The following is a 22,985-nucleotide window of genomic DNA, read 5'->3' as shown; positions in this document are numbered from 1 at the left end:
GGACGTTGGGTGACAACCCGGCAGAGAGGTCACGGTGGGGGTCAGGTTTGCCGATGTGTGCGCCAGGACCGGATTTTAACCAGTTTTGGGAGGCCGTGGAGCGCCCCCAGGACTCCCTTTGCCCGCGGGCTGTGCGGGTCCCCGCTCCGCCTCTCCCGGCTCCCCGCTCTCTCCCGCCTCGGGGTCCCACTGCCCCCGGCGCTGCCGGTTGTAGCAGAGGGGGGCTCCCCCGACCCCCGGCGGGGCGAGGGGGTGCGGGGGGAGGCAGCAGGGGCTCCCGGTCCCGGGGCGCGCGGGCGGCGCTGTCCGCGGTGCTGCAGCTCCCGCCGGCCCGACGGGGCGGGGTGGGGGGGAGCACAGCTGCCCGGTACCGCCCCCCTCAACATCTGTCTGGCGGGGGGCGGCGAGCCACATCTGGGGGCAGGGAGGGGGTAGAACAACTGCGTGGGGATTGGCCGCGGCTCCCTGACGTCGCGGTGCCTCCCTCCTCGCCCCAATGCGTCTTTTCTGGAGGAGGGGGGGCACACATCTGGAGGCGGCACATCTGGGAGCCGGGGAGGGAGGGGGCGGGGGAAGGACCAAGCCGAGCCGGCAGCGCCGGGCCCTCCCCTCCCGCCGCCCCTTCCCGCCCCTCCGCCGCGCACGGCGCCGCCGGGAGCCGGCAGCCGGCCGGGGCCATGCGTGGCGGAGCCCCCGACGGGGCGGCGGCGCGCTCGGCGCGGCACCATGGCCGCTGAGAACCGCTCGGCGGCGGGGGGCGGCGCGGCCTGGGGGCTGCCTGGTGAGTGGCTGTTCGGGGACTCCGAGGGCCGGGGGCGGGGGGCAGGGCATCCCCGCGGGCCCCCTCGGAGAGTCCCTGCCGGGGGTGGGGGCAGCATGGCTTGAGGGTGCATGGGGAGGGGATGCGCACCCCCGAGGGATGTCGCGCTGGGAGTGGGGGGGTGTCCTCTCCGCCAACTTTCCCGCACTCCTGCGTCCCTCCGGGAACCCCAAGGGTTCCCCGCGGGTCGGGACTCCCGCACTGGTTCACGGCTTCGGGGTATGTGGAGTCGTCCAGGGCTGTAGCCCTGCCGGGGCACCGGGACGAGGTCTGGTACCCCCCCCTTCCCTGCTCCCATCCAAACCAACGCTGCTCCCCGGGTCCAAGGCACCTCGGGTCCAAGGCACCTCGGGTCCCTCTGATCACCGAGGAACCGGCCCTGCCTGCACCTCACCACGGGCGTATGGTGTCCCGGGGGCAGGCACCCCACCAGCAGGGAGCCCCGGGCAGGGGTTATTGGCTCCCCTGGTACCTGCTTTTGGAAGGAGATCTGTTTTCTGGGCAGGAAACTACCCACATGGTTTATTTTCTTCCGTCTGTTTTCCACAAGAGTAGCAGGGACAAGATCCTGTGTCTTTTGGATACTTTGTCCCTAGGCTGGATGAAGCTGCTCTGGCCCCTGTGGCCCCCTCCCAGGACATGACTAGGCAGAAGTCCCCCCACCCCCCTGCAGAGCCCTTTGCCAGGTTGGACATTGCAAGGGGAACAGATCTTACCCCCTCACTCCCGAGGTGGGGCCCCCATTGGCCCTTCAGCCCTTGCTGGCCCTGCTGCACCCTCCCCGCTGGTAACGGCAGAGCTGCCCTGGCTGTCCATGGCCATGGTGGCCAAGAGCTGGGCAGCCCCACCCTTCTTTTCTCCCCAGATGATGACACTGACTTCAAATTAAAGAACAGTTCTTGTCTTTTTTTTTTTTTTTTTTAATAGAAGCACCGCTGGCTTCTCTTCTGTCCTGCTTTCAACCCCTCTGACTGTGCTGCGGCCACATTTTCTGGCTGGTCTTTGCAAAACCCAAAGCTAGGGAGATATCTGAGGAACAGGTAGTGTTCCTCTGTGCCCTGCGGGCATCTGGCAAAGGTGGTGGGCTCTGTCTGGGTATCTGGAGGCTCCTTCCTCTTGTCACAGTGCCTTGAGTGACCTCTGAAGGCAGCTTGGCTTCTCCTGTCACTACTTTTGGGAGGGCTGGTACCCACCCAGTGGGGTGGCTTGTTGATGCTGGCACTGTCTATTGAAATACTCAGATGCCAAGGTCCTAGATCCCAGGCTTTTGGTGAAACATCACCAGTGACAATGCTCACGTTGAAATCACAGGTGACAACAAGATGTTTTTCGCTCTCACTACTGCTGGGCATCACCTCCTGCTTCCCAAAGCCTTGCCTTCTGTGACCTGAGCACCTGCTTCTGCTCTTCAGCCTGGACGAGGCCCCTGTGAGGCGTCCCAACAAGAGCAGAGCATCCAAGGGGGCGATTTCACCTGTAGAGAGATCCTAAGAAACAGCGACCCATCCTCAGTTCACTGCTCAGCCGAGCTGGTGGCCAGCAGGCAGAGCCCCTGGGTGGGGAAAGTGGGGATGGGAGCAGGTATCTGGGAGGGGTTGGTGTCCCTGTGTGCAGCAGCCCCCAGTTCCTGCAGGACCTGAGTCAAGGCGCCCTTGCTCCAAGCTGGCAGCAGGTTCCCAGGTCTGCCGGACGGAGGGGTAGCGGCCCCAGGAGCGAGCGGGTGAGTGGGCAGCAGGAAGCTGGCAGGAGAAGGAGGAGGAGGGCTACCAGTAAAAGCGATTTGTTTATTCACACGAGGGGCATACCCCCAGCTCAGCAGGTCTGTCTGTTTTCTTTCATGGAAGAGAAATGAACTGAAATGATTAATTAATGCTGTGATCCAATTACTCTGAGTTTGCAGAAGGAGCATGGTTTTTCTCTTTAAACTGTCCCCACGAGGATCCTGTTGGTATCAGGTTTTGTCATGGTTGGATTATTGTTGGTTTTTTTAAAAATTAAAATGACAAACATCTCAGAAAAAAAAAAAAAAGACAAAACCAGGGAATAAAAATAGTGAGACCAGGATGAGCGGCTGAGGCAGAGCTGTCCCCAGCACGCCTTCGCTGTGGAGTCCTTCTCTGCCTGCCGCTCCAAGCCTCGGCCAGCAGCACCCATGGGGTGGAGAGGCTGGTGAGTGCCCAGCTGAGGTGGCAAGGCAGGCACAGCTCCGCAAAGACGGTGGGGAGAGCAACAGTGAGCGGAGAGAGAAATGGAGGCTGCTTGCAAGGGGCTGCAGCTTTCTGCACAAACGCGGCTCCTCTTTCCGCGTGCATGTACACGCGGCAGGGGTTTCATGTGTGCAAGCTGACCCTTCCCCTTGGCACGCTGCTGCAGGGCTTTGATGGGCATCTTCTGGAAGAGCAGGCGTCATCCTTGGGCTGGTCTCCACTCCGTCTGACACGGGGCTATGCCCTTGTCACTCTCCGGTGATCCAAGGGAGGTTTGCTTTGCATTTCGGCATCCGTCCTGAACTGGCTCTAAAACTGCGCGTTCAAAGGACGTGTGTTTTGGGGAGAATGCAAGGGTGCAGGACCTGGTGCAGCCAAGAAGTGAAAGTTCGGAGCAGATTGTTCCCATCTACCTTCCCCTCCTCTCTTCATGCCTCTGCCAGCGTTCCCCGCTGACCGCTCCTTAGCACACCTCAGCACCAGCACCCAGTGTGCCGGGGCCCATGGTGGTGGGGGGAGCTCAGCACCTGGGCTGCCTTGAAGCCCCTTGCACTGTATTCAAACAAAATCATTTGCTGAAGCTTCAAGGGGCAGATAGGCATTTCCTAGCCAAATGAACCTGGGCTTGCCTGCTACACCAGTATTTTGCCTGTGCGCATGTTGGCATCCCACCTTCCCTGCGGATGGATGTGCTGGTCCTGCTGGGCCTTGATGCTGGGCTAGGACACCATTGTATGACCTGGCTTCAGACCTTGTGTCCCCTGGCACAGTGAGCATTGGCAAGCGAGGCTCTGCTGGAGATGTTCCCCATCCCGACCCCTCCTGCGCCGGGCATGGCTGCTCATGCCTTCGCCCTGGGGCTGCTTCTGGGACCCTCCAAAGATGCCTTCAGCCCAGAGGCTGCGCTGCATGGAGGAGGAACTCAAACAAAGACTCAGTTTATACCTTGTAAGATGTAAGTTCACTGAGAAAATTAACTTCACCAGCTGGTCCAAGCCTCCAAATGCTGCAGCCACAGGCACAGAGCCTCGTCCCTCTGACTGTCCCTGAAACTGTTGCTGGATGTCCTGCAAATCAGAGCCGTGGGAGTGACACTGACCCTCCTGTCTTGCTCTGACCCTGTCCCCATCACCCCTGGTGTCCTGTGCTACACTCAGGGCAGCAGCAGAGATGCCCACGTGCCCCGTCCTCTCACGCCCCAGCGTTAGGCAGGCAGAGATGTGCTGGTGCAGAGGACCCGCACCCACCCCGGGCGCTGTTTCCGTGACTTGGAGAGGGCTGGAGAGGAACATGGGGCTGTTTGCTTGTCTTCAAGAGCCTCACAGAGGAGTTTCATCCTAGGTCAGCTGACACAGGAAGAGCAGCAGCTGGGAAGCTTGTCCTTTAAAGGCAGGACTGACTCCATGTAAACCACGGAGCTCCTCAGATGCAGCGGCTGGGCCGGAGCTACCAGTGTGGTACCGAGCTGTGCAGGCTGCGCTCCGCTAGCCAAGAAAGCCAGGCAGAGGAGCAGCCTCCCTGCACCACTAGCATGACCACTGTCAAATCGAATTTATTTTATGGCACCTTGCAGCTTGCAGGTCGCAGCAGCAGCACGTCTTGGCACTGCTGAGGCTGGACAGGAGGCAGCGGGGGCTGGCACCAAGCTCCTCAGCTGGAGGTGTCTGCAGGATGGGGGGGAAGTGTCGTCCGCATGTTTAAGGCTGGCGGCAGAGCTGGTTTGCATTGGCTGGCTAACGGGTTAACGGCTTTAGGCTCTTTAAGCAGAGTTAGATTGTTTCGTCTGTGGGAAACTCAAAGCTTCAGTTGTGCAACACCAGAGTCTGAAAACATCACTCTGCAAACACGATGTCCTGGCCTTGGAGGCCACTTAAGTCAGGGGTCGGCTCTCTGGAGGCAGGCATGGCGCCTTGCTTCAGTGACCATCACTCGCAACCCCTTCCGATGTCGGTGTCAGCTGGGCCCCCCGCCCGGGCAGCGCGACGGGCTGGCTCTGCCGCAGAGGGACAGGCGTCCTTGTGGGATCCTTGCATGACTGAGACAGGAAAGAGCGTGTCCTGCATCTTGCTGTCTCTAGTGCCTTCAGGGTAGTTTCGACCCCGGCTCCACCAGCAGTTACACCATGTGCAGTCCTAGTTCAAGCCAAAAAAAAAGGGTGCGTGTGTGCAGAGAGGAGCGGAGTGCAATGAAACCTTACTGGCGTCAGCCTTTGCCTGACAACAGGCGTGGATTGCCTGGGCTTGGGTTTGCCTTTCTGCAGCACTTACGTGCAGCGTCTGGACGTCTCCAGGCTGTTTGCTGAGCTCAGGTCATCCACCATGGCCCATAAGTGATGTCCAACTCATGAAACTTCCTACCACGATATGCAGTGACAGGCAATCAGGTGGTTAAAGCCCCTGCCCAGTTCTGTGGGTGCTGCCTGCAGTGGTAGTGTAGGGCCAGGACAGGCTGGGGACCGCTGTCCTGCAGTGAGAGAGGTGACTCCTCAGCAGAGCTGGGCTGCCCGAGCAGAAGAGCTGCAGCCCATAAAGGCTTCCAGCCCCAGCACAGCTCCCAGTCTGCTGGTGGGAGCCTCCAGAGAAGGTAGCAGGGTGAGATTTGCAGGCAGGGTCTCTACGTGAGGTCTCTCCCTCTCGGAATAATTTCTTAGGGCTCTTCTGTGGGGGGATGTGTAAACCCACTCTGGCAGCCTGAAGCTACTCCCACCTCCTTCTCCATCCCTCCCCTCCTCTGGGCCATTGCTCTTGCCTAATTTTCTCCCTTTGCCTCAGGACATGAGCTCTGTTTTCTCTTACCCGTTGCTTAGCAGCTTTATTTGTCCTTTCAAAGCCTCACAGAGCCTCGCCCTGCTCCATGGGGCAAGGAGGTCTTGCCCACTCTTTAAAATTTCAGATGAGTACCTCAGTGCTTTCCCTCTGCGGCCCTTGGCTTTGGGAGGAGTTGCTTATGGAGAAACGGCCCACCCCTGCCCTCCTAACAGCTCTGCTCTGCCTGGGGCAAACATGAGGTCCCTGATGCACAGCACCCAGCGTCTGGCCATCCCTCCACCTGCCCTGGGCTCCTCCACTGCCACCTGTAGCCATTCAGTGCTTCTGGAGCCTTTTCCCTCTGCAGAGCTCGGGAGAAAGGTAGCTGATCAAAATCCTTTAGTACTGTTGTGGAGGGGATGATTGCCCGGGGTGCCACATCCTCCCATGTAGTAGGTGGGGAAGGTGAGAGGGTCTTTCCCAACTGGTCTGACTGGAGGGCATCTCCTGGCTGGAGCCCTCCAGGAGAGCCCAGCACCCCACAGCTCCCTCCTGGTGAGCCCCTTGCCTCCTCAGTGAGATGCAGTCTTGTGGAAGCAGCCCCCATTCCCAGTTCGCACTGGGTGCTTTGCCCAAGCTGCGTCCCCACCCCATGGCCCATGGGGATCCCAGGACGACAAGGAGGGTGGGTGCAGGGTGCTGTGGCCCTCTGTGTGGGGGTCAGCTCCCCCCTTGCCCAGTGCCAGCCCCGGGTGGCCAGCATGGGTGACTGTGCCGGGCAGTGGCAGGGTGAGAGGGCTCCACTACAATGGGCTCCCCACTTTCCGTCCCCAGGCAAGGCCTGTCCTTGTCCCTGGGGCAGGGAGAGCCTCTCTTCTAAGCAACCAGATCTGGGGTCTTGCAACTCCCGGCTCTCTTCCCCCATTCTGGTCCCTCTTCCAGCACCATCTCTCCTGTAGGCGCCTGATCCCAGCCGCTAACCACTCCCTGGGGAGAGCCCAGCTGATCCAGGCAGCCACTTGTTGCTGTGATCTGCTGTCATCGTTGTCCTCCTCGCCCTCTGCCTCCTTCCCCTCTCCACCAGCTGAGACCAAAGCCCTTCCTGGCAGTAGGACGTGTAGCTGCAGCCGGGTTATTTCTGTTGTGCTGCCTTGAAACAGCTGGGTCCTGTTAAAGCTTCAGCCCAGAGATATAAAAGAACGTGAGCATCTCTCTGAGGCAGAGAGCATTAGTGCAGTAGATGGGAGAGGAGAAATGTGGCTCTAGCCCGGGCTCAGCTGAAAGCCGAGCACCTTCCCTGCTCACCAGCACGGGCTGAGCTCTGCAGCCCTGGGAGAGCCAAGGCGGAGGGCACAGGAGTGAGGGGACGGTGGCCCCCCAGCCCCACTGTGGGATGGTGTCGTGGTGAGCCTCCTCCACCCATGATGTTTCCCATTGGAGCTGCCACCGGCGTGGGAGCTGCTGGGGAGCCACCGGTGCCCAGGAGCTGTGGACTGGGTGCAGCAGGGTAAGGCTGGGGTTGGCTTGCATGGTGTTTGCTGGGCATGCTTGCTATGGGCTTTCCACAGATAGGTTATTTATTGGGCCTAATAACTGGGTGACAGATGGTTAATTAATTGTCAGAGCGACCAGCGTGCTGGAAGGTTATTTATAGGAGTGACTCTTAACCACTTAAACCCGCTTTCTTGCCAATTTGCTTCTTGCCTGGTAATGCTGGGGCTAGATGGTGGGCGGCTCCGTACGAGCTGCGTATGATACAGGGCACATTAGGGATACAGGCAAGCATCAGGGGAGGGGTGCGCAGCTTAGGCAGAGGGGTGCAATTGTGCCAGTTGTGGGGTGCTGTGGGCTTGCTTGGGTTGGGTGGTCAGGCTAGGAGGCTGCTTCTGTCAACAGCTACAGGAAATCTTCAAAACCTGATGCCATGAACATGTGCTGAGCACAGGGGGGATTATCCAGCCCCCTCACTTCCCCCCAAAAAGCTGCCAGCTCCTGTGCTGCTGCTTCTCTGGTGGCTCTGGGAAAAGCTGTCAGACTCCCAGCTTGCGGGGATGGAGGAATTTGCTTTGTCTCATCAGAACCAGTTAAATAGCACCAGAAGAAAAAAAGAATAAATTGTTTAATGGAAAAATAAAATGCCCAGATCAACCCCATACATTACTGGCAAGGAGCAGTTCCTCCAGCACAACGGCTCCGATCTCCTCTGGAGCAGGATAAGGGCTTGTGGGGCCCGTCAACCCTCGCCCTGCTGCAGGGGTGCCAGCGCAGCTGCCGACTGGAGCCGGGAGGGCAGAGGGAGCCCTGCCATCTTAACGCAGCAAATCCCACTGGCTCCTCATCTCCCGTCTGGTTTATTGCCTTCATCACTGGCGATGCGGAGACCCAGGAGCAGCCTGATACCAGCCTGGCAGAGCTCTCCCGACCAGCAAACCCCAGCTAATCTCCCTGCCAGGCACAGGGCTCCCCGGGATTTTCTCCCCATACATTGTGTTTCTAAGGTGCCTGTTCCTGCTATACAGGAGCTTTCTTTTTGCACTCTTTGAGGGATGTGAATCTGTCAGCCAGAACAAACCCTCACTCCATGGGAACTGGGTGCCATGACTCAGGGACTAATTAATGGCTATTAGCTAACGCAATTAGCACCACAAACTGTCATCCCTTAGCAGAGCGTCACCCCTTTCCTTTATGTCACAGACACGCATGAGCCATGAACACAAGCATCCCTTCAGCATCTCCTATCCCTCCCCTCCTCTTTCTCTCTCTCCCTCCTGCCTCTCCCAGGGCCGGTTATGGCTGCGCTGGCTGCCTAGCCCCACATCACGTCAGCAGTTTGACGTGACGGAACAAATCCCATTAAGATTTTCACCCTCTTGGCGCTTTTAGGAAGGCCGAGAAAAGCAGGGGGCTGGCAGCGGGGCTGGGAGGGCTGGCCTGGCTCTTTCCAGCAGTGACGCCAGAGCTGATGCATCCTGGCCACGGCCAGAGCAGGGGGTGATGTGTGCCTTCCCCTGGGATGCCCCAACTTCCCTCCCTCCCAGAGCCAGGCAGCGCCCAGAGCCCAGCACAGCGCCCAGCTGGGATCTGGCCGCCCCAACCATCTCATCCCTGCTGGGGCAGAAGCCCTTTGGGCTCAGGGTTTCTTCAGCATTGCACTCGAAAGGGCTGATGGCACCCGTGCAGGGCAAAAACCTGTCTGCTCTGGGAGCAGCTCACACCCGGAAGCCTCTGCGAAAGTAACGGTTTCTCTAATTCCTGTCCCTCCCCTATGAACATCTTCCTCCTCTGAGAGGCACGGGGAATGGTTTCTGGTGGCGATGCTTGCTGAGCATCCTGGGTACATGCACAGCCCTGCTCGTTCTCAGACACCTCATGTTGATCCACACCTGGACTAGCTGTGACCCTGTCTCCCCCAGCCCAGAGGATGAGGATGGGTCTGGGATGGGGGCAGTGACAGAGCAGGTCAGGGGGCAGCTGGCAGTGGCATGAGGGTCAGGGGTTGTGGAGGGGCACAGGGAGGCTGTGTGCAACAGGGAGCGGAGGCATGGGCCACGGGGGTAGGGGGGCTGTTTTGAGGACACAATTGCTGAGCTCTGCAGGGGCCATGGAAAGCCTTAGACTGAAAGATGCTATTGGTGAGGAGCTGGAGGCTCCCAATGGCTTAGACGGAGAGGAGAAAACCAGCCAGAAATCACTGCCCAGAAGTCCTAGGGAGGGAGGAGGCCGGTGATGGAGTTTGCTGTAGCTGGCTGGCGAGAGCAGATCTGGGAGAGCACCCACTGAGCACCGCAGACAAGGGACGGTGTGTGCAGGGAGCAAGTTTGTGCTGAGGCGGGCTGGCAAAGCAGCCCAAAGGCGAGTGGCAAGATTTATGCACAGTGCCTACACAGGTATGACGCATGGCTTGGTCAGCTGCTTTGACACCTGGCAAATTCATAGCATCCTCCGCCTGCTCCCGGATCCGGTCTGACTTGCCTGCCCGGCTCAGGGGGGCAAAGGCAGCACTGGGCTGTCCCAGCGAGCTCAGCAAGGGTGTCTGGGGCAGAAGAGAGAGACAGTGGGTTGGAGAAAGCAGAAGATGGGGAAAGAGAAGATGCCTGATGGGCCAGGGCATGGCGGAAAACAGTCAGGGTGTTGGCGGCAAGGATGCGTGGTGTGCATCTCTTCTGGCGTGTATGTGTTGCTGTGTGTCTGCGTTGTACATAACTTCACACCCTCAGCCATTTCCAGCCTCCCTCCTACCCTCAAAGAGGAAATCGCTTTATTTTTGCCCTCCAGTGAAGGCTCGTTTTCAAAACACGCCTCGAAGTCCTCCTTCCCCCTGAGGCTGCAGTTCCTTCTGTCTCAGCCCACCAGTTTCCAGCGTGGCCTCTGGGTGGCATCCAAAGACACGCGAGTGGGGCCGCGCCGGCATTCTCCTCCCTCCTGCTGACCGGTACGAAGGGTGCTACTGAGTGGGACGAGCTGGGCTGTTCTTACTTCGGGCAACTGGGAACATAAGCCTCTGTCAAGGCTGGTAATGAATTAAAAGCGCTTAGAAGAGGGTGCCGGTTCACAAATTAAAGTGAAAAACTGAAGCCCTCATTTAGCGGAGATGAAGGAAAAGTTTATTTCCAAGATTTTCAAATTCCTCCTGGAAGAGCCGGGGTAGGTGTCTGGTTGACTGCTAGCTTGTCTGATGGGTTTGATTAGCTGACACAAGAATGACAGTGAAAGCTCCCCATCTCATCAGTGAACAATTTAAAACCCATTTCAGTTGTACTGAAACCAACCCCCAAACTGCAACGATTATATATCTCTTAAGTCATTTTACACACTTACCGCTCCTTCTTGCGTCCCTGGCTGGGTGCCTGGGAAGGACGGCAGCAGAAACCACTTTTCCTCTCCCTCCGTGCCTCCCTTGTGTGCACAGCTCGGCGCAAAGCCAGGCAGTGCTGCCAGGCTTCCTCGCCCCATCACTATTTCGCATTCCGTATCTACCAAAGGGTGTTGCTTTCTTTTCAGAGCACTTCATCTTCGTGGGCCGCGTGAAGCAGGCCCGGAGGATAACAGTACAGAGGTGTTTCTCTGGCCCTTGCCCACTTCTTTCCCCTGCGCGAGTGAGACAACCCCAGCCGCCGTCGCAGCTGTAGCCTTGCGAATGCAGGAGCTGCCTTAATGGCTGTGTTGGTTCCCTAGCTTTAACATCTCCGTAGCCGTGTTTCCATTTTCTCCCACCTGCATCTCTTTAAAAAGCGGTTATATTAAAATCTTGGCTGTTTGCTGATGGTAGAAATCTCCTACACTCACCACAAATGACAGGCAAGGGCATTTCTTTTAAAAGATTTTAAAAATACGAACCAATACCAAACCCTGTTTTGGAGAGGAGCGCGTTTATGGTGTGTTTATACATTTAGCAAAATCAGCTTCAGGAGTCCCAGGCGTTTGGAGCCAGTGCCGTTACCCACGGCAGCTTGCAGAGGCGTGCTGTGCCAAGCGCTCCCGCTGCGTGCGCCGGCGTGGACGCCCGCCCGCCGTGCCGGCTCCTGCTGGGCTACCGGCAGCGGCACCCGTGGGGCTGTGTGGGCAGCCTGGCAGGATCCCCCTACCCTGTGTAGAGCTGCTGGAGAGGCTGTCCTTCCTGGGCTGGTGGGGTCGGGATGACCCTGGCACCCAGGGTGATGGCCCAGCAGGTTTTGGGGGCCTGGGTGATGTGGGAAAGGCAGGAAGCTTTTCCTGCAGGGAAAGGTGCAGGGAAGGATGGGAAGCTCCTCTGTCCAGCCCACCTCCCCCAGCATCTTTGCTTGTCCTTTCTCTTCCAGGAAACTCCCCTCGTCCCAACACATCAATTTCAGTCCATTGATTTTCTTTTTTTTAAAGGTCCATTCTCCTCTTACCTTGGGAGGTTAACTATGGGCATCTTGATTTGGATGAAGGCAGTCTTTCTCTCCATAATTCTTGCTGCCTTTCACAAATAACTCCATGTAGCAGGCTGAGATGGTTGGGTTCATGCTGTATATCTCCACGGCCATGTGGCTGCAGCTGCAGGGTGATGTGGGACTCGGGGAAGGGACCAGTATTTCCCAGCATCAAAGGCTGATGGCACTCGTGCGGCCCCTTCCCTCTCCTGCACCTGTCAGGGCTGGGCTGTGAACCAGGTCAAGCCAAATTACCCGGTTTCAGCCTTGTTGGGGTTTTTAACATCTGCCTCCGAGCAGCGTCAACCCTTTGCAAGGCCACCTCTGATGCAAAGGTTGGTGTCCCCCAGTAAGATGTTGGGGGACTTGCACGAACTCCTTGGGGCTGAAGCTGTAGTGTAACCTGCTGTTTTCCCTGTCCCAGATTTCATCTTCCAGAAGGAGGTGTTCACTGCCAGAGACACAGGTGAGCTAAGCAGATGATGGCACAGGCTTTGCGGGGTAGCCCATTCTTTGGGAGGTGCTCTGAGGAGGCCAGCAGGACGTACCTGGGGTGTACCACAGACCTGCTCTTGTCCCTGGGGCAGGGCGTGGACTCCACCCCATGCTGTCCTTGCGGCGAGCGCTGTACATCACCGCTCAGCTCTGCAGCCCCCTTCCTCCTGCAGCCCCTCGGCCTCTGTGCACCTCCTCGGGACATATAGGGCTGTGCTGCTGCTGCTGGGAGGTGTTCCTGGCCCTGCAGAGAGGGGACCGTCGCACCCTGGCCAAAGTGCTGTCACCAGCCCCATCCCTGCTCCTCTCCCTGCAGCCCCATGTGTCTCCTCCATTGCTAAATGGGGACACAAAAAGTGCTGCCGGGAGAAGGCTGCAATGGCAGAGTAACACAGGAGATTTTTGGGCACCAGCCAAGAGCAGTGCTGGCCTGGGGAACTGAGGAGGCAGCAAACGCTGCCAGCACAGGCCGGCAGGTATGATATTCTCTCTTTCTGTCCTCACTGCCCTTGCAGACCCCATGCACAACTTCTCTGCGCAGCCCTGGCAGGCGAAGATGGCCAACCTGACCTATGACAACTTCACCCTGGGCAACCGCTCCGAGGTGGCCATCCAGCCTCCCACCAACTATAAGACGGTGGAGCTGGTTTTCATCGCCACAGTCACTGGCTCTCTCAGCCTCGTCACTGTGGTGGGGAACATCCTGGTGATGCTGTCCATCAAGGTGAACCGCCAGCTTCAGACTGTCAACAACTACTTCCTCTTCAGCCTGGCCTGTGCGGACCTCATCATTGGGGTCTTCTCCATGAACCTCTACACGGTCTACATCATCAAAGGGTACTGGCCGCTGGGGGCCGTGGTGTGTGACCTGTGGCTGGCCCTGGACTATGTGGTAAGCAATGCCTCTGTCATGAATTTACTCATCATCAGCTTTGACCGGTACTTCTGTGTCACCAAGCCCCTGACGTACCCAGCCAGGAGGACCACCAAGATGGCGGGGCTAATGATCGCAGCTGCATGGATATTGTCCTTCATTCTCTGGGCCCCTGCCATCTTGTTCTGGCAGTTCATTGTGGGCAAGAGGACAGTCCCTGAGAGGGAATGCTACATCCAGTTCCTCTCCAACCCAGCAGTGACCTTTGGCACAGCCATTGCTGCTTTCTACCTGCCCGTGGTCATCATGACAGTGCTGTACATCCACATCTCTCTGGCCAGCAGGAGCAGGGTGAGGAGGCACAAGCCCGAAAGCAGGAAAGAGAGGAAAGGCAAGTCCCTCAGCTTCTTCAAGGGCCCCCTGATCAAACAGAACAACAACAACTCCCCCAAGAAGGCTGTGGAGGTGAAGGAGGAGGTAAGGAACGGGAAAGTGGATGACCAGCCCTCAGCACAGACAGAGGCCACTGGCCATCAGGAGGAGAAGGAGACTTCCAACGAGTCCAGCACGGTCAGCATGACCCAGACCACAAAAGACAAGCCTACGGCAGAAATCTTGCCAGCAGGGCAAGGACAGAGCCCGTCCCACCCCCGGGTGAACCCGTCTTCCAAGTGGTCCAAGATTAAAATCGTCACCAAGCAGACTGGGACCGAATGTGTCACTGCCATTGAGATTGTCCCAGCTAAGGCAGGAGCCTCTGACCACAACTCCCTGGCTAACAGCCGCCCAGTCAACGTTGCCAGGAAGTTCGCCAGCATCGCCAGGAGCCAAGTACGGAAGAAGCGCCAGATGGCAGCCCGGGAGAAGAAAGTCACCCGGACCATATTTGCTATCCTGCTAGCCTTCATACTCACATGGACTCCATACAACGTGATGGTCCTCATTAACACCTTCTGTGAAACCTGCGTACCTGAAACAGTATGGTCTATTGGCTACTGGCTCTGCTACGTTAACAGTACCATAAACCCAGCCTGCTACGCCCTCTGCAATGCCACTTTCAAGAAAACCTTCAAGCACCTTCTCATGTGCCAGTACAGGAACATTGGCACAGCCAGATAAACTGGCACTCAGGGACCACTTCAGCAACGTTATGGAAGCCCTTCGCTTTGCTTCCTTTGCTGGGGGGGGAGGTCCTCTGCTTCCCGCTCACAACAGTGCAGACTGTGCAGATGGTGGCCTTCATCCAATGCTGACAAAGGTCCAAGGCATCACTGGGCTGCAGCTCCTTCCAGTCACCCTGGGCCTGGAGACTAGCTTGGGGAGCCAGCAGGAAAGCTGGAGGCAAGAGGAGGAGATGTAGTCACCAGTAGCCCTCCCCAGCTCCCTGCTCTTGAGAGGTTGGACAAGTATTTGTCCTAAGACTGGATGCCTCTTCTCCTCCTGGCTGACCGTCTCCAGGGCATCAGAGCTTGTCTGCATGCAGACAGCCTAGTGCTAGATGCTTTCAACAGGCTTTTAAACAATTTGTTACCTAGAAATGAAAGAAACCGTGGCCAAACATTTGTCAGCCATCTTGGACCAGGCTGGCTCAGGCACGCTCACACGATGTTCTGCCGGCCCAGCCAGGCCTCCTCCCGAGGCAGTGACGATTGCACCCTAGCAGACGTGGCAAGCTCCTTCCTTTCGCTTGAGTGATGCCATCAGACATCCTCACCCAGGGACCTGGGAGGGGCAGGAAATTTTCCCTGGGCTTCGGCTCCGCTCTCCCCTTCGTGCCCTTTGTGCTCTCAGCCAGCGTTTGGCTGGACGGACAGACAGACACACCAAACACCTCACTCCTGAGTGAGGAGTGTGAAACCCAGTTGCCTCCTGCAACGATGGAAACCAAAACTGCAAAGAAAAGCGGCGGTGTGGTGCAGGACTTCTCTCTGTGGCCCTGGGGGAAGGAGGCCCCTGAGACATGGGCAGCAGGGACAGTGAAAATAACTGTCCTGGGGAGGGATGGAGGGGCTGGGGGGTCTCAGAGGGGGGGCGGGGAGAGGGTCTGCAAAGTGGCTGAAGTGCCCTGTGTCTCGTCTGGGCCATGAGCAAGACCCCGCTCTCCCCGTGGCAGGTGCAGGCTCTGGGAGCGGGAGAGGATGGTGCCCCCACAGCCTCGCTCCTGCCCTGGGTGCAGGGAGACGCCCCAGGGAGGCCGAAGGAGCCGGCTGCTGAGCTTTGTAAATGGACGTAACCCTGTCGTCGGTGTTGTGGCCAAGCCCTCAGCATGCGGGCTTCAGCCAGCGTCTCCAGCCCCCTCCCAGCGCACCCGAGCGAACAGCCTCCACCACCCCGGGGCTGCTCCTCAGCTTCTCCTGAAGCTAGAGCTCCACAAGCCTTGGCAGGCACAGCCAAAAGACGGGACGGGGCCACACTGGCACTGGCAAACGCTGCGTCCCTATGCCCTTCCAGTCCCCACGCCTGGGCGATGCTGTGCAACCTGGAGAAAGGCCACCCCAGGGCAGATAGGGATCCCCCCCCCGTCTGCCACTGCCTTTAGAATAATTCACATTGTGGTGCCCAAAATGCCTGGTGGGCCCTTTTTTTTTAAAAAAAAACAAAAACAAAAACAAAAAACCAAACTGTTACAACCACAGCCCAACCCACCCTGAGACAAATAAAGACCTGGGACCAGAAACCAAGGGCTATGGCGTGAGGAGTGAATGAGTCGTCACTTGGTCCTCCCCAGCTTCCCAGTGTCGCCCACTGGTGACATTTCCTGCAGCAGGCCGGTGGCAGCCCCATCCTCCTTCTGAGAGGGAGGCAGGGAGCCCGCAGCACTGCCGAAAAGAGGCGGCGAGGTCTGACCCCACGCCTCAAGACTGTGTGTGGTGGCACCCAGGCCACTGCCACCAGCTGCAGGTCAAGTTTGCTGCTGGTCTCGGTGGGGTCCATAGAGCACAACAGCACCTCGTGGGGACGACAGGTGGGATCCTATTTTTTTTTTTTTTTTAAGATTTTTATTGGAAAAGAAAACAAACCCCATTTTCCAAAAGAAGTGAGAGCTCCCACCCTGCACCGTGTTGGCGTGTCGCAGGCAGAGGGGCTGCAGCCCCGGCATGGACCACAGTTAGAAGTGATGTAGGAGAGGGGACGTGGTGGTTCCTGGGAGTGGTGGCTTTGTTTCCCGCAGACGAAGGGACATTGGAAGAAGCCTCTCGAGCTGAGAGCAGTCCTCACGTGAGTAGGGGGCACAAGTGATGGGGCCAGCTTTTCCTTCCGGCACTGGTACCCGGCAGAGGAGCGAGGAGGCTCCCAGGCTTGCCCAAGGATGTGCTAAAGGCAACTTGTTTGTGCTGGAGGGTGGAAAAATGTGTGTTCCCATCCCAGCTCTCCAGGTGCATCCCAGTGAACCTCAACACCAGCTGAGAGGAAGCACGTGGGATGCACCAGCAGCGGTGGCAGGGCAGCAGGGAGGGGGGCAGCCCCTCCTGCGGGGCAGGTGGGTTTGCTCTCTACAACGCTAGTGATTAAAACAAGGCATCTCAGTGAAAGAGGAGGTCATGGAAAGGAGGAAGGAGAGGAGGAGGAGGAGGACTGGAGCGTGGGCCAGCTGCAGCTGGGCATCCAGCCCCGAGGGCACTGTGTTGAGGGGCCGAAGAGGATGCTGGCTTCCTGCTCTAGTCCTTCCCCTTGCCCTTCTTTGCTGTGTTCAAGAAGCACAGGAGACAAGAGTTAGTGCATCCCTGACAGCTCACTGATCCCCCCCTGCATCCCTCTAGGCAGCTTCCCCCCACCATGCAAAGCCACATTTTGCACCAGCCCCACTGAGGAGAGGGGGAAATCCCCGTCCCATTGAAGCTGGTGGTCACTCGTGGGGGAGACATTTTTTCCTAGCAGCACCTGCATCCCACCCAGCCAGCAGCGGGACTTCGGGGCTGTCACATGTGCGGATGCAGAGGGAAGAGCACTCTACGTGATCCCCCACACCATCAGCAAAGCCCAACCCCAATGGGCCAAGGTGCCCCTGGAGAGCCCGTGCCTGAGGTCCCAGCAGGACTCTTCTGGGGACAAGCAGTGGGGACTGACCTTTGGACTTCGACTTGATCTTGGAAGAGCAGGGCTTGGTCACATAGACGATCTCCTCGCACTGGGCATTGTACAGGGCTTTCTTCAGGACGCCAGAGCGAGTCTTCACGCCCGTCTGAGTGCTACACCCCCCCCAGCTCTCAAATTTGTACTTACAGTCAGCTGGAAGAGAGGGGAGAGGCATCAGAGCTGGCCAGGACACGGCGTGATCACCAGCCCCAGCCGCCCCGCCCAAGCGTGGTCCCCAGCCACCCCACTGCCATGTACCCACCTCCAAACTTCTTCTTCCAGTTGCAGGGGATCTTGCACTTGAGCTTCTTAGTCTCGTCCTTGCAAGTCCCTTCGCGGTAGCCTAGGCCACAGTCCTTGCTGTTGGGGACACAGGGACCCCAGCGCCAGTCCTCGCACTCGGAGCCATCCTTCTTTGCCTTCTCTGCAAGGGAAGGGGGAGTGGGTGCTTGCTGCAGGGGTACGGGAGCACACCCCGGGCTGTCGCTGGCTCTTAGCCCCCTGCCCTGGGTTGTCCCTCACCTTTCTTGTTCTTGCCAGCCTCGGCGGTGGCAGCCAGCAGAATCAGCGCCAGGAGGAGAAGAAGGCCCCGGACCTGCATCCTGCCTGGGGAGGAAGGAAAGGGTGAGGCAGGCGAGAGGTCCGAGGACAACGCAGCAGCAAGGAGGGGGCATGGTGGGCTGCAGGCAGCCCGCCTGGGAGTGAGACAGCACTGCCTCCATTGCACGCATGCACCTGTGCATGTATGTACACATGCGTACCCTCATACCCTGCTTGTTGCCACCCATTAGACCGCGTCTATTAATTGCAACAGCAACTGCCTCTGGCCAGGCAGCTGTTGGGCTGGGGGCTTGTTCCCATCCCTGCAGCTCCCCATTGCCCTGCATGTGGTCAAAATGCTCTCCGTGGGGACCCCTGCACCCCGCACAGCAGCTGGGGAAGGTCCTTTGGTTGGGTGCACCCAGCACGTTGCTGCCCCCAGGGCCCGTGCTGTTCCTGCTCCAGTAAAGCAAAGCATCCCTTGCCTCCATGCTGGCAGCGGGGGTCTTGCTTGGTGCTGATTCCCAGCCCCTACCCTCTGTATTTCTCCATGGGTCCTTTATCCAGCACCCAGTAGGCTGCTGCCCCCCACTACAGAGCCCCGGGGCCAGGGGAGTTCAGCTCCATGGTACCTTTCTCCAGCTCCAGAGAAATCCAGGAGGGAGAAAGAAAAAAAACACAGCAAAACCAAACCCGCTGCCAGGAGAGGTCTGAGAGCTAAACCGGTGGATTAAACACCAAAAAAAATAAAGTCCCTACAGCGTGGGAGCTCGCGGGAGATGGAGTGCGAGAGCTGCGCCCACTGCTGGCACCACGGACGCCAGCAGAGCACCCGCACGCATGGGGGAGCGCGCACGCGTGTGCACGCATATGCATGCGTGTGCACAGATCTGAAAGCAGGTCAGGCAGGAGGGTGCATGCACAAGACAAAGATGCAGCTCCTGGCACCTGCCTCCTCACCACCACGGTGGCCTTGGGCCAGGCAATGGCTCCCCTCCAGCTGCCACCACGAGCCTCAGTGGGACACTGCTGCCAGCACTGGGGTCTCACCAGCTCCTGCTCCCAGCAGGAGCGCAGAGCTGGCGTCTCAAGTCTGGTGGCCCCTTCCCTGCTCCCCTAAAGCCTTTTAGGGTGGTGCCCATAACTGCCTGGCAGCAGCCAGCCAGCAAATACATTGCGCTGGCTCTTGCTCCATGATGGGCTCGGTGGGATTGGGCTGTGAAGGTCAGGAGACACCATGTGCCTCCAGGGATGTCAGTGCTGGGAAGAGCCCGGGGTTGGTGTTTGCTCCCTGCCCCCAGGCTCCCCAGGCAGCATGGCGGAGAGAGAGCAGCTCCCCGCATTATCCAGGCTCCAGTGCGCTCACCTTTCATGCATCCGCTGCAGCTTCGCTTTGCATTGACCTGTCACAGGGAATTACACAGCCTGGCTGGCTGAAGGCGCAGCCGAGGGGCTGAGAGCCGCCTTCCCCCTCGCCCAGCCCAACTGGGAGCCATCCTGCCAACACGGCACGGCTCAGCTCCCTTCCCACCCAGCTGCATTCAAAGGGAGCAAGAGCTCAGCCCGGACGGGCCGGTTACAGACGGGTCCCATCCCGCTTTCTGCAGCAGCTCAGATGGGGCAGTGCTTCCGACACTCGCACTATTCACAGCATCCCCCTGCTTTCAAGTGCTCTGTAAACTTCTTCCATCCTTCGCTGCAGAGCGTTTCCCTGTGCTCCTGCACCCACCTCCCAGCCCAGCGCTTTCCAGCTCAGGTCCGGTGGTCACGGCCTCAGAGTGCCTGGGGCAGCCATCCCCAGCTGCTCACCCCTGCCTCGCCTCCAGGCATGGACCCTCTCCGCTCCCCACCGCACAGGTGCCGTGGGGCCCTGCCCGTGCGTACGCTGGGATGGTGGGAGGTTCCGTGAGGCAGCCCAGCTACAGCCCCAGTAACTCCTGGATCTGCTCCCAGGCTCTGACCGGCATCACGTCCCCCAGGCAAAGGTCTGCAAGGACCCTCAGCCGTGGCTCATCCTAAAGCATTCAGAAGGGAAAGGGAACACAGTTTTCCAACTGGGTTCCAAACAGCCCGATCCCTTCTTTGCCAGCCAAACAAGAGCCGCTCCCGGTCGGGCTGCCGGCGCCTTCAGGCGTGTTCACACAGCCCAGCTCCTCCCGCACCCCTGCGGGGCCCTGGCTCAGGTCCCGTTCAGATCCCGACTGGCTCTCACGCCGCGTCCGTCTCTCCCAGGAACGGGCTGCACGAGTGGAGCAGTCTGCAGCCCAGTCCCCATCTCCCCTTCCCCCTCCGCCCTGGGTTTGAATAATCTAGGATTACCTCTATTAAAAAAAATAAAAATCATCGCCTGGTGAAGCTGAAGCAGAGCCCAAATACCCATCACCGCAATGGGAGAGCCTGGACCCCTCTCCGGACACCGATCAGGGCCAGGCGGGGCCACGCCGTCCTCCATGGCTCCCGTCCCCTCGCTGCCACCTCGACGCTCGCATGGAAGCGGGGCTGTCAGCCCCCTCGCAGCCCCCCTCTCTTCCTGCCGCTGCTCCCCGGTCTTCAGGCAGAGACCCCAGTGTCTTGGGGTACCCAGAATCCCGCCAGTAGGAACGTCCCTGCTGCCAGGAGAGGGGCACAGCCCCGCTGGCCGGTCGCCTCTCGCCGGCGAGCCCGCACCCGGGGGGCTGCCGCCCCGGGGACCCTTGCCCCACGGGCCCTTCCTGCAGCCCCTCCCCAGCCAGGGCCGCGTCCCCCACCCCGGCACAGCCCCTTCCCCCCGCGCCGGGGAGCCCTCAGCCCGGATCCCCGCCGCCGCCCCCCCCCCCTTCCCCCGGGGTGGCCGCTCGCCGTTGCCAGGGGCGCCCATCCCCGTGGCGTCGGGTCCGACCCCGAGCGCCGGGAGGGGAAGGGCCAGCGCTCACTCACCTGCGGGGCGGTGCGGTGCGGTGCGGTGCGGTGCGGTGCGCGGAGCCGCTGCCTTTGTGTGGCGGCCGCGTGCGGAGCCCCCGCGCAGCGCACAGCGGCCCCTGACGTCGGGCTCGGCTGGCAGCAAAAAGGTGGGTTTTTTAGCCCAAAACTTTTCGCAAGCTCCTCCTCCGTCGTGTCGTTTCCCCCCCCTCCCCGTCCAGGCACAAAGGCAGGCCGGGGCAGGCTGGACCTTCCCCCTCTCCTCCACCTCCCCGCCGACGGGGAGTGGGGGGGCGCCGGGCCGGCGGCGGGCCCTGCTCGGTCGGTCAGCGTGGCGGGGAGCGGGGCCCGGGCGGGGAGGGAGCGCCGGGCCCGCGCGTCCCCCCGTGTCTCACCTTCCTCCGGGCTCTGCGGCGTGGTACCAGCGAAGCCGGGGGGGCTCAGCTGGCCGCGCACCCCGCCATGCCCGAGGGGCTGAAGGGGTGCGAGCTGAACGGCCAGGTAGGGCCAGGGCTCCCCTGGGGCCCGCCGCTCTGGGACCGACTGGAAGGTGGCCCCTGGGGCACCCCGGGTGTAGGCGAGGGAAGGGAACCAGCCCGTGTCACCCCCAGCTCCTTGGATGCCTCCATCTCCATCAAGGCCACTGCCACTGGTGGACTGATCTTTCCTGGTCTCAGCCCTTTTCACCCTTCTCCACTTGCTCTGCCCCTCACGGGAGGTGCTGGGGAGGGGGCACCTGAAGCAGCACATCACATCCGTGCTGGCCCGGGTATGTCCCCAGCTCTGTCCCCCCGTCACCAGCCTGTCCCCAGCTCGGCTGTGCTGCAGCCCTTCTCGGACCGAGCAGCTAGATGAGATCAGGCTGCTGGTTGGGGATGAAAGGACCTTGCAGACATGACTTCTCCCTTTCCCCCATCCACCCCCTTTTCTTAGGAGGTGAGGAGAGGCAGGGGCCAAGCCAACTCTCTTCTGGAGTTAGCGGCCAGGAAGGTGAGTGTCATGCCAGAAGAATGGGGCTGTGGTGGGGAACGGAGCCATTTTTCCACCCCTTACGCTGGAAGAAGGCTGCAGGGCCGCCACAGGTGGGATTGAGGGGGCAGGGAGCAGTTTTTATGAGCTGCTCCACAACCAGGAATCACTTTCTGAGAGTTTCACGCATTTAACTCGCACTCTGCCGGCGGTTTCCTGAACATCTGCAGAGGTTTAGAGGAGGGCTGGCAACCGTGGGAGCGCGTCATCCCCCCATGGCCCCTGCACATGTAGCAATGGGTGCTGCTCTGGGTGGCGAGGGGTCCAGACGTGCTGGGCTGTACCTTTGAGTGAAGGGTGCTGCCTTCTGACAGCTGGGCAGGTAGCACAGCCAGTAAGTCCCCACAGCCGCCCATCATTGGGCCTTTAAACCAAAGCTGAAGAAAGCTGCGGAGACAAAATTCACGGTCAAAAAGAAGGGGAGGGGCCTAGGTGTGCTGCTTTTGGCTGGGGTTCAGTGGCATCAGGTTTGTAAGTTTGAGTTATGGGAGCGTGATGAGCAAACCAGGGCCTGGTGGAGCTGTGGAAGAGCTGGGTGTGGGGCAAACGCTTGCTGCTTTTCTTCAGCCATCTCTGGCCAGGAGCCAGAGACCCCGCTGAGGTCCCCAGGACAGAGCAGCCCGAGGTAGGGTGAAGCCCTATGCAATTTTCCACGCCTTCCTCCATTTCCAGCCGTTCCCATTCCCCTCCCGTTGCCTCCTCGGGCTGGGGACCAGGAGACAGGTGCCGGCCACATAGGAGAGCAGAGATGCACTGGTGCACGTTGCCTTCAGCAGTGCCCGCGCTTGGTCCCTTGGGGCGCTTCCTGAGGGATGCCGGGGGAACGGCTCCTTCCCCAGCTTGGACAAGCAGCAGAAGGCTGTGTTTGCAGAAAGGGGCCTCATACCGAGGGAAGAGAGGGAGCGTGACCAACCCAGGTGTGTTTCGCTGCAGTTGCTTAGCTCAAGCTTTTTACCTCTAAAAACATCATGAGATCATTCACAGCATGTCGGCTCCACGTTTTCCATCTCCAGTGGAAGCCTGGTCCTTGGGGCACTGTTACCGCACGGTGCAGCAGTGCCAGCACAGGGACACAGCTGCGCGCGGGGCAGAGGGGGGAGTTTTCCCCGTTCGGACTTGCGGAGGTGGGCGTGCAGCAGGCAATCATTCACATGGCCAACTGCTGTCACCCCAGCTCTGTTTAGGTGGGGCTGGGGCTTGCACGGCCTTCCCTGCCTGCCCGGGTGCCCCCTCGTGCACACACCCCCAGGTGTGTTTCCATCCCATGGGAGGCCAGACGGACCTCCGATGCCCGGCTGCGAGGGAGAAATGGGGGATGCTGAAGCCCTGCGGAGAGAAGGGCAGGGCTGACTGCTCCTTTCCTAACACCCCTCATCACAGCCATCCCATTTGGGATCACTTCTC

At 59.5% G+C, this 22,985-nt stretch overlaps 2 protein-coding genes across 3 annotated transcripts; one reads left to right on the top strand and one right to left on the bottom strand.

Moving 5' to 3' along the window:
* The first annotated feature begins 671 nt into the window (after positions 1–671).
* On the top strand, positions 672–15,718 carry CHRM4 (cholinergic receptor muscarinic 4). Of its 2 annotated transcripts, none has more exons than XM_086748726.1 (4): positions 672–781; positions 12,093–12,134; positions 12,679–15,111; positions 15,175–15,718. In XM_086748726.1, exons 1-3 carry the CDS (start codon positions 727–729, stop codon positions 14,154–14,156), a joined length of 1,575 nt encoding a protein of 524 aa, XP_086604852.1. In that variant the 5' UTR covers positions 672–726; the 3' UTR covers positions 14,157–15,111; positions 15,175–15,718. The 2 variants fall into 2 exon arrangements, with proteins under 2 accessions (XP_086604852.1, XP_086604853.1); XM_086748727.1 differs by lacking the exon at positions 672–781 and adding an exon at positions 7,204–7,281.
* Positions 15,719–16,013: 295 nt separating this feature from the next.
* MDK (midkine) lies at positions 16,014–20,706 on the bottom strand. The gene is made up of 5 exons (XM_086748989.1): positions 20,571–20,706; positions 17,637–17,720; positions 17,377–17,538; positions 17,106–17,267; positions 16,014–16,722 (listed from the first exon to the last, which is right to left on the bottom strand). The coding sequence occupies exons 2-5, from the start codon at positions 17,713–17,715 to the stop codon at positions 16,697–16,699; spliced, it is 429 nt and encodes a 142-aa protein (XP_086605115.1). The 5' UTR covers positions 17,716–17,720; positions 20,571–20,706; the 3' UTR covers positions 16,014–16,696.
* Positions 20,707–22,985: the final 2,279 nt, after the last annotated feature.

Source organism: Chlamydotis macqueenii, chromosome 5, assembly GCF_036417535.1.
Source record: "Chlamydotis macqueenii isolate bChlMac1 chromosome 5, bChlMac1.mat, whole genome shotgun sequence".
NCBI classification, from domain to species: Eukaryota; Metazoa; Chordata; class Aves; order Otidiformes; family Otididae; genus Chlamydotis; species Chlamydotis macqueenii.
This window is presented reverse-complemented; position numbering and strand designations above follow the sequence as displayed.